Source organism: Neopelma chrysocephalum, unplaced genomic scaffold (assembly GCF_003984885.1).
Source record: "Neopelma chrysocephalum unplaced genomic scaffold, ASM398488v2 Primary Assembly neopelma1_59, whole genome shotgun sequence".
NCBI classification, from domain to species: Eukaryota; Metazoa; Chordata; class Aves; order Passeriformes; family Pipridae; genus Neopelma; species Neopelma chrysocephalum.
In genome coordinates this window covers 18,666,974-18,676,573 of record NW_020897714.1, presented here as the reverse complement: position 1 = coordinate 18,676,573, position 9,600 = coordinate 18,666,974, and the positions used below count along the sequence as shown (strand labels likewise).

General features: G+C 49.8%; 2 protein-coding genes across 3 annotated transcripts; one reads left to right on the top strand and one right to left on the bottom strand.

Moving 5' to 3' along the window:
• Positions 1-381: 381 nt before the first annotated feature.
• On the bottom strand, positions 382-3,893 carry CUNH22orf23 (chromosome unknown C22orf23 homolog). Its single transcript, XM_027680268.1, has 6 exons — positions 3,728-3,893; positions 3,424-3,486; positions 2,870-3,046; positions 2,259-2,393; positions 1,016-1,116; positions 382-722 (listed from the first exon to the last, which is right to left on the bottom strand). The coding sequence occupies exons 1-6, from the start codon at positions 3,876-3,878 to the stop codon at positions 618-620; spliced, it is 732 nt and encodes a 243-aa protein (XP_027536069.1). The 5' UTR covers positions 3,879-3,893; the 3' UTR covers positions 382-617.
• POLR2F (RNA polymerase II subunit F) lies at positions 3,879-7,812 on the top strand. Of its 2 annotated transcripts, XM_027680269.1 has the most exons (6): positions 3,879-3,988; positions 4,104-4,173; positions 4,301-4,431; positions 5,962-6,033; positions 6,304-6,398; positions 7,624-7,699. In XM_027680269.1, exons 1-5 carry the CDS (start codon positions 3,969-3,971, stop codon positions 6,368-6,370), a joined length of 360 nt encoding a protein of 119 aa, XP_027536070.1. In that variant the 5' UTR covers positions 3,879-3,968; the 3' UTR covers positions 6,371-6,398; positions 7,624-7,699. The 2 variants fall into 2 exon arrangements, with proteins under 2 accessions (XP_027536070.1, XP_027536071.1); XM_027680270.1 differs by lacking the exon at positions 6,304-6,398 and having other exon boundaries at positions 7,624-7,812.
• Positions 7,813-9,600: the final 1,788 nt, after the last annotated feature.

The window sequence follows — 9,600 nt, the reverse complement described above, 5'->3', positions numbered from 1 at the left end:
CAAGAGCAGCAGGCACTGGTCTGAAATCCCCTCTCCCTGCTCAGCACAGCTGTGTTCCTGAGTGACTGCCCAGCTCAGCTGCTGCCAGAGCTTTGCTGATGCACAGTCACACCGACCTGCAGCAACGTCCGAGGGGCTCATGCTTGCGCAAGGCCACGCAGCTGCATCCTCCTCCCTCCCTTCTGCCAGCAGAGCCATTATTCCCTCCCTGAGTCGGGAGGGACAGGAGCGAGTGGGCTGCAGGTGGGGGTGGCAGCGTGTGTGTTAGCATCATGCTGTCACGAGAAACCTCCACCTCTGGGTAGATGGGAAGGAGTGACATTTCTATGAGTGGATTGCTGTACTGAGGCACTGCATAGGCAAAGGAGGCTCTGCTTTGTCATGTTTTGGTTGCCATGTGTTTCCATGTCTTTAATATTGTTGAGCAAGAGGGGATCCGGTGTGTGGGTAGGATTTTACAACAACTTCTGTTGCCGTTTATGTACAAATTAGTCCTGCCCGCTGGGCAACAGATGGTGCTGTCCCCTCTTTGGGAAAAGACCAGTCCTTAAGACTCCGATGCCAAGAGTCCGGGAAGAAAAGGTGGGAACAAACTGCACTCGTGCTTTGTCCTTGGCCTAGTCATGGAGATCAGATTTGTTCCCACCAGGGAAGTCTTTTGTCATCATCTTTCTAATTTCCTCACTTCTCTTCTTGTCAATGATCTCCATCTCATGCATTTTCTGCAAAGTACAAAGGGAAAGGGCTGAGCAGGGAGAAAGCCATCAGCTTTTTTTTTCTTCTTTTGCCAATCTCAAGAACAAAAGTTCAATTTCCCTGATTGAGTTACATGCAGAGATGAAAAGAAAGGCTGAAAAACCTCTACCCACCATTCCCCAAATTCACACCTGAGCTGTGCCATGAAGGGAAACAGCTCTCTGCCCCCTTCCCTGCTCAGATACAAGAGGTCTCTGCTTTATGGTCTCTGACACAAGGCATTCCCTCCACTTACTGTACAGACAAGACCCTTGCGTACCTGTGAGATTTCAGTAAGGACAATCCCTTTATACTCCTTGTCCTGTCCTAGAGCTTCCATCTGCGCCAGGAATTCCCTCCTGTCCTGAATTTCATTCACCACTAATGGATAAGAGAAAGAACTGTGGAAACAGGATACAGCCAAAAGGCAAGAAAACATGTTTCTGTCTAGTTCTAACCCCCAATTTCCTAGCTCAGCTTGAACAGCAGTCCCACCAGAGGAAGGGTGATGTTCTGAACACTCATTTTGCACGTCTTCACAATACCCCAGTAGTCCCTTCCACAATGGGAAACGTCCCCTCTGCCCAACTTCTCCCTCCTCCCCAACTTCCAGGAATGGTAGGTTTCTGGTTTTCTTTGTACGGACAATTCTCTGTTGCTTGTGGGCAATTTAACCAGTCTGTGGATGGAGAGAGAACCTGCTGTTGAGGTTCATTAGTTGACACACATCACCCAGTTATCTCAACCATCTCTGCTCCCAGGACCACGTAGGGAACATTAGCTGCTTCTTTGCAACACAGACCTGCAGCCAGCTGGTCCAAATCCTGCCAAAGATGTGCGAAGGACAACACTCAGCTTGTGCCAAGTTTTGGAGGATACCAAGCATGTGTGATGCCAGCTGCACTGGCTCCCTGCAGCAGGGACCAAAGCACCCCTTCTGTACACGTTATTCTGGTGTTGCCCATCTTTGTGCTGTCCTGGCTAGCGAAGGGCTGGCTGGGGTGTACACACGCATTGAAGATTTGAGCACATAGAGGTATTAGGCAGGGTTCTGCTATCCCAGCATACTCTGCAGGCCAAAGTTTTTCACTGCTTAAAATTTTGCTCAACATTTAAGCTTTGCTAGTGTAACTGCTGTGATCCTGGAGTGAAACAACCCAAACCATAGTCAGGCTGGAAAGTGACCTAATCTATGTTGAGTTATACTTGCTGGGGAAAGGACACACAGTACCTGGGCTTGCTGCCCAGGTCACCCTGCACATCCTTAGGATATTCCCCTGCTGGCAGAGTTCATTTTGCACAGGCAGCCCAGGGAGCTTTAATCTGCCAGCAGTATAAGCTCTGCAAGGATGGCTGGATCACAGCAGCACAGCAGCAAGGCCTTTCTCTTGGAAATTGGGCTTTGTGCCTCCTTCTGCAGTGGGCTCCAGGTTACTGGCAACACAGCCTGCCACCCCAGCCCTCGGAGGAGCTGGCTTCCCAGGTTTCCTGCCTGCCTCCCTCCAGGGGATGTAAAGACATACATTCTTCAAACCGGTCAGGCTCAGGTATCTCCTCTTCCTTTGTCCGAACCACCACCCGTTCCACCTCGTCCTCCACCTCATCCTTCCCTGTCGCTAAGATGTTTTGAAGTCTTTGCTTCTCCTTTTCCAAATCTCCTGTGAATGCCAAGGTAAAGGAATTTATTATCAGCCTGTCTCCTCAGGGAGGAGCCTGGCCACACCACTCCCCTGCTAAAGGTGACAGAGGAGGTGTTACATTAACATCAATCCATCCCAGGACTGAACTGTGCAAGCACCACACATGTGGACAGAGCCAATCAGACCAACATCAGAGGTTTGATTCACATTTATGTGCTAGAAAGTCACATAGTACTTCCTTCTTACTCAAGGACTGTGCAGGTCCCTATTGCCTGTCCCCACCCCAAGCTGGGGGGCAGAAGTCAGCAAGCACTTAAAGTAGATGTTCCGTCAGAGATCCATTTCTAAAGTGTCTCTAAAGACTGAAAGCATGAGGACATGGAGCAATTCAGATATACCCTGCCACTACTGAGACTGCAGGCAGGAGATAGACAGAAGGGGAAGAGAGGGTCCAGGGGTCACTGTGTATTTATCAGCAATGTTAGCCAACTTACGTGTGGGCTGTGGCTTGAACTTCTCTCGAGCGTAGGCATCTCCTGCCTGGCACACCTTGGCAGGTCGGAGATGTGGTCTAGCTGGAAGCCTGCTTGGCTGACAGGTTGGTGGGGAGGAAGCAGGCACTGGCTGTTTGCTGGATGTGGAGGGCCACTGGAGGGGCAGGGCATTTCCTCCTGGGGAACAAACCAAAAATAACAGTAAATGACACAGAAGGGACCACAAGGATCCTGGCCTAGTGCCAGCAGAAGACCTGCCTGTTGATCTACTGTAGCATCACAAGCAGACTCCAGATCCCACAGGTGCCTCACCCGGGTCGTTGGTACCAGACAGACTGTGGTTCAAATCACCTTGTTGTGCCTTGTTTCCTGGACGACCCTTAGGGACACCTCACCCCTCACATCCCAGTGTGTCAGCAGCTGCCGTGCTGCTGTTTCAAAGCACTTGGTCATCCAAGCAGGCTGCGGATGAACACCCTCGTCTCAAGGTGAGCGGCAAAAGCTCTTCACCAAAAGCACAGCAGCGGTCGGGAGAGCCTGGGCGCCTCACTCACGTTTCACACAGTCCATCAGGTACCGCCTCTGGGAATGCGTCAGGTTCAGCTCCTCCATCATCGCTGCAAAACACGACGTGTGGGTGAAGAGGCAGCGGGGCCGGGCTGGGGAACCCGCCCCGGGGCCACCCCCCGTCACGACCCGAACCCAATGGGGAATATGCAGGTTTAGGAGACTCCAGCCGGGGCGGCGACACCAGCGACGGGCCCGCCCGGTTCCCGGACCGCGGTGGGACGCTCTCCTTCGGGCGAGGCACGGCGGGCCGGAGCACGGGCGCACGGGGGGGCCCCGCTCCGCCGTTACCTCTCAGCAGCTCCCGGGTGCCCGGGCTGTACTGGGCCGACCTGCCCGACCCCGAGCCCCCGCCGCGGCCCGGGGTCCCCAGCGCCTCCATCGCGACGGGCGGCGAGCGGCGAGACCGGGCTGGCGGACGGGACACAGAGGCGGTCGCCATGGCAACAGCACCGGATGGGTTCCGGCAGCGTCACGGCAGCGCCCGGAATTGTCTCCTGGAAGTGCCTCCCAGTTCCGCCGGGCGGGCAACATGTCTGACAACGAGGACAAGTGAGAGCGGGGCGGCCGGGGGCACGGAGGGGGGGGCGGCAGCGGCGTATCGCGCCTCAGGGCGGGTCAGGGGGAGGCGACGGCCCCGCGTATGACGTTCGTGTCTCTCCCGCAGCTTTGATGGGGACGACTTCGACGATGTGGAGGAGGATGAGGGCCTGGAGGACCTGGAGAACGCAGAGGAGGTGAGTGCCCCGCGGCTCTGCCGGTCCCTCTGGGCCGGAGCTGGGGAGGCCTCGGGGGCCCTCCCGGTACCTCAGGACCTCGGCGGCGGGCGCAGCTGAGCTGCGGTGCTGATCTGCTTTCTACCAGGAAGGACAGGAGAACGTGGAAATCCTGCCCTCGGGAGAGCGACAGCAGGCGAACCAGAAGCGGATTACAACACCCTACATGACCAAGTACGAGCGAGCCAGAGTCCTGGGCACCCGCGCTCTCCAGATAGCGTGAGTACTGCCCGCTGTGTCCCCCCCGCCGCCACAGCTGCGCGTCCCTTTGCACTGAAACGTGCTTTCCTCTTCCCTTGAAAACTCCTGGATCCTTTGCATGACTGCTGAGCTTGCATGTCATCCTCTTGGTCAATGCTGATGCCCAGAACTGTGGAGCTCTTAGTTGCACCTGAAGTCTCTGCGTCTCTCCTTGGCTGAGACTGTGCTACTTCTGCCTAGAGAGGGGGAGCATTTATTAGCCCCAGTGAATTTTCCTAGGTCACAGGCAAAAATTAGTATGGAATGGGACATACCGATTCTGGCTTCTGTCTTTCCTAAGAGAGCCAATGTGGACTGGAAAGCTCGTAACTGATATGTAAAAGCCTGAAGAGCAGGATGCTCCGAAATGTCTTCAGTTGATACCACAGGGCTGTAGGAATTGGGACAGGAGAAACCAACCTGAAATCCACTTTAAGTGTAGTTCTGTTGTGGCGAGCTGTACGTTTTTTAAAGTATGTGCAATAATAAGGCTTCATTCATAATAGGTAATAACATTTAGAACCTATTTTAAGTGCTGTCAAGGCTTGCTGCTCTCAAGTTTTCCTATTTAGATTTGTTATAATAATAAATATCAAAAAGTGTTGTGGTTTTGGAAAAACTGCATTTTGAATTAGATTGTTAGGCAGTGACAAGTTTTTGAGTTTCATCTTGGTTATATCCACCCTTGAAATGAAGCCTCTGTTCTGTATTGTTTAGAAGCTCGCAGGTAGTGATCAGATCTTTCCTTACCACTTTTCCAAGCTGTTCTCTGCACAGCCTCTGCTCTGTGAACCTGTTTTGTGCACTTCTTTCAATTGGCAGAAGGCCAGAAAGATGGGAGGAGATGAGATGGCCCATGCCAGGCCTTTAATCCACAACACTCTGCCACCTGGTTCTACTTCACCTGCATCTTCTGCCTTTGGTGCTGAACCCAGGCGAGCAGCCCCTGTGGCCTCACCCACACATAATGTGAGGTTTCTCTGCTGCCACTGCCCAGTAGATGGGTGTCATCACAATCCATTGCAAAATGCATAATTTTTTGCTTTCTAGAGGTAAAGTATGTTGTAAATCCAGCCCCTCTCCTCCCCTGATCAAAGCCTGGAAGCTGTGAGCAAGTCAGAACATAAGAGATGTGCTGGAGTTGCAGGAGGCATGCTCAATATACAGCAGTTCAACCCTTTCCATTGGATTAATTGTAGAACTGCTCTTTTCCTCATGTTTAAGCACAGTAGAGGGAGATGAGAGGAGTGTAGGTTTGACCAGTCCTTGAGCATGAGCTGGTCAGCAGAGGCTGAGGGATGGGACAAGAAGAACATTCAAGTAAAAGTTCTTTCTGTAGCCAGCTGGGAGAATTTTCTTCTTGAAGTGCGTAACAGAGCAAATCAGTTTTGCCAGTCACACCCTTCTCCTTTGTTGGCCATTGTACAGGTGACATAGGCAGGCAGATGTTGAGCTGTCCCTTTTTTTCTTCTGTGTGTTTACTTAAGTGGTTGTTGATGTTCTTCTCAGGATGTGTGCCCCTGTGATGGTTGAGCTGGAAGGAGAGACAGACCCCTTGCTGATTGCCATGAAAGAACTCAAGTAAGTCACAGATTTGGTGGTGAGTGTATTGATTCCCATAAAGCCAGCGTTTAGCAGTTTATTCCAAGAAAACTTTGTCTTCCTTCAGTAACAGTGAGCTCTATAGTTACCTTCCCCTTTTTTCACCTTGGAGCTTCTCGACAGCTGCTCTCTTCCATCCTGGTTGCTTGTGCAAATATTGATGATTAGGAGTGCTCTGGACCTCTTCTACTTCACAGTCCCACTGTTCTTTATTTCTGTGATGCGAACTGAAGGTCCTCATCTTTCCAGACTCAGTTTAATTCCCCAAATGGAATTGTTTCAAAGCAGCCATCTGAACAGACCTGTGTTCAAATGAAGTCCTGGAAAAATTGGTGAAAATGTGTGTTTCCTGCACCCTTGCATGCTTGGCTTATTGTGCTTGGCCCCTGCTTACAGAAAGGTAAATAAATCCTTTCTGACTGTAGCAGAGGCAGCTTTTGGATGACCATTTGCAGGCCCACCTTTCCACAGCAGAGCTCCCTGCTGTCCCACAGTTTGCCTGGACAGTCAGTGATCTGGATCACATTCGGGTATCCTTCAAGCAACTGGACTCCGTTACTGAGTAGGTCCCTGTCCTTGAGCTGAATTGTCCCTCTGCTCCCCTAGTTTCTCAGTGCATTGAAGTTGCTCTTGCGGATTTTATATCTATTACAGCTCCCTTTGTCATTGCCAGAAGCTCCTTAGGTCATATTCCTGTCAAATCTCCAAGCTCAGACTGATTTGCTTCTGGTCACTGCCTGAGCGTGAGCTCTGCAAAATAAGTCAGGATGTGACAAAGTGTAGTGGCATCCTGTTCTATGCCAAAATTCAGATATAAGTCTTGGAATCAGGGAAGCTACTTTGCTACTGGAAAAACAATGTCCCTGAATGTAAAGAAGTTGCATTACTTTTCAAGTCGGATAGGGTTGAAACCTGATGCCCTGGTTAGATTCCAGACTTGATTATATTTTGCTGACTTAAATCTACTTCCCTTAAGTTAAATTGTGTTCAGCATTTTCTTGTTTTCCAATTGGAAGCACTGTTAGCAGGTGCTGTGCTCCACCCCAACTGTAACAGGGTTTGGTACCTGAATAGTCCCTGTTTCGTGCCTCCTTCTTAAAATGTAGCTGGTGCTCTCAGGATGCAAAATTCTCTGTAAATGTTGGTTTGTCCTAGAAGTTGTCAGAATTCTGCCACTTTGTAGTATCATATGGGGAAAAATCTTCATCAAACAAAAAGTGGATTTGTTCAAGTCCCTTGATTTATTTTTCCCCCCCATATCAGTGTTAGATGCTTGATGTTGTCTCATAGTGGGTTCATATCACAGGGCTCAATTCCTGCACTAGCAACGGAGGTCTGACCTGTAGGTCTTCGGTGTTTGTAGCCTAAGAGTGCTCAGTGCTTTGCACCTATAAAAGACAAAAGGTTGTTGGGACTTCACTGTATCATATCAAATCACTGGTGCTACACAGCCCTCAGTCAAGTATGATGAGCTCATTGAAGCCACCAAGCACCTGAGTTCCCATTGCCTGCTAACATGATACAGTGAAGGCTCTGATATTTCTGTTCATCTCTTTGTCTTCCCTGCAGAGCACGCAAGATCCCCATAATCATCCGTCGTTACCTGCCAGATGGGAGCTATGAAGACTGGGGTGTGGATGAGTTAATTATCACAGACTGATCAGACTCCAGCCACCAGTTGTTTTTTTTTCTTTTTCAGGAATGTTTCTAATTTTGTTTAGTATTTATGTAAATAAATTTTAAATCTCCCCATTTTAAGTTAAATGTGTTTGGGTTTTTTTCCCCTCCCACTTCCTCTTTCATCTCAGTCCTACAAGCCCCAGAGATGACTATCTGTGTAACAGCTTGGCTATTATTCTTTCTCTCTGTGTCATGGGCTATATTAGTAAAATTAGGGACCCAAGTGCAATGCTTTTTTTGCAGCTTTTTTTCCCCCTTATCTTTTAGCTAGGCTAAAGTCTGCAGTAACTACTTCCTCCTCCTCCAGCACTGCTCCTCCCTGGTTATAGGACTGATACACAATTAAACTCCTGCTGTACAGAAATGATCTTGCAGGTACACTGACTTCAGAAAGACTCCAGCCTTCCGCCCCCGTTCCTTCTTAAAATGAGAGTGCTGAGACACCTTCATTGCTTCTCCCTAGACAGTTGGGCCTTTGTGCCCTGAGCAGGTTGCTGTGGAAACTCCCAATTTCCTCTTTGGCTGGTCCTGACTGTGGGGCTTCTCAGGAGTATCGTAGAGCACTCTCATCAAATCACCTATTGTTTCTCTGCTCCCACTGCTTATCAGAAGTGGGGATCCCCTTTCAGTGGCACTGCCCCAGCCGGAAGCGCAGTCGCCACTTGCAGCCCCACCAGCTTCGCAGTTGTAGGTTGTTGTTTCGCTCGCTCCTCATGCAGCCGTTCTCTGACACGCGGTGGAACTGATGGTCTGGAGGGGTGGGTGCTCTCCAGCCGTCTCACTTGTACATACCCTGGTGGTTCTTACAGTAGAACAACAGTAGTCAAATCCTGGTGCTCCTTTAATCTGTAGTGTGATGAAAGATCAGTCATTTGGCCCCTTCAGGTACCTGCACTCTTACCTCTGATGTGCAGGGAGGTAACATGCTCGAGTCAAGATTTGGGTGGATGCCTTACAATCTGCAAGGGCTCCCAGCCAACAGCTACCTACTTTTCATTTTTTGTTCTGTGTGCATCAAGATTCTTGCTCTATATGAGGAAGATCTGAGTTCTTGGGCAGAACACATGACATGAAGTCTTTCTTAATTATCTTACTAAAAAGTGCTCTCAGAATTTTCAGGTTTTATTTTTAAAGAGAAGAAGGGGGAAGGTGCACCTCACCTATGGTTTCTGCCTTATGTTAATTTTTTTTTTTTACACTGGCCCAGAAAGAGTATTTCCAACTAATTTGTGTTAAAGCTTGTGTTTGTATATATAAAGTGTTCATTCTCCATGCTGCATATGTGGTCAGTGCCTGCACATGAGCATCCATGTCCCAAAGAGAGTTTATACCCACCTGCCTGGGAACTCGGCTCATATAACCAACCATGAATGTCATTCTCTTACTGCTCCCTGTAAAAGCACCAGTCTGAGCATCTTCTGTTGATGTGCACAGGAGGGGCTGGTTTTCAAGGCAATAATGCAAGAACTGAATGGGTCCTGAGCAAAATTGACAGGTCAAAGGGGATGTGGAGGTGCTTGCAGGTGTGGGAAGGGGATTGACTGTGAGGAACACAAATGCTTCCTGGTCCAGGCCATCCTTACCAAGAAAAGGTTAATTTGCAGCACTGTTGCCTTCAGCCCTCTCCCCCCACCCTCCATGGAATCCTTTAATCACGTTGGTGCGGTGAAATTTCAGCCCTGAAATGGTGCCTTTGTGCAATCATTTTGGCGTCTGCCATGGAGCGCGGGGTCGTTTTCTTGTCCTTTTTTTTGATTTTTTTTTTAAATGGCTTCTTTGTTCCCTACCCACCTCCCCTCCCCAGCCTTGCATCTGTATCAGATACGATTAAAGGGATAGGGAAGGATGCCGGGCCAGCTCCTGCTA

Coding starts and splice junctions, on each gene's coding strand:
- CUNH22orf23 (XM_027680268.1), bottom strand. CDS start 3,878: ATGGCGACCGCCTCTGTGTCCCGTCCGCCAGCCCGGTCTCGCCGCTCG. Junction 2,394..2,869: donor GTTCAAGCCACAGCCCACAC/GTAAGTTGGCTA, acceptor TGGCATTCACAG/GAGATTTGGAAAAGGAGAAG. Junction 1,117..2,258: donor GCCTGACCGGTTTGAAGAAT/GTATGTCTTTAC, acceptor CTTATCCATTAG/TGGTGAATGAAATTCAGGAC.
- POLR2F (XM_027680270.1), top strand. CDS start 3,969: ATGTCTGACAACGAGGACAA. Junction 3,989..4,103: donor ATGTCTGACAACGAGGACAA/GTGAGAGCGGGG, acceptor TCTCTCCCGCAG/CTTTGATGGGGACGACTTCG. Junction 4,174..4,300: donor ACCTGGAGAACGCAGAGGAG/GTGAGTGCCCCG, acceptor GCTTTCTACCAG/GAAGGACAGGAGAACGTGGA.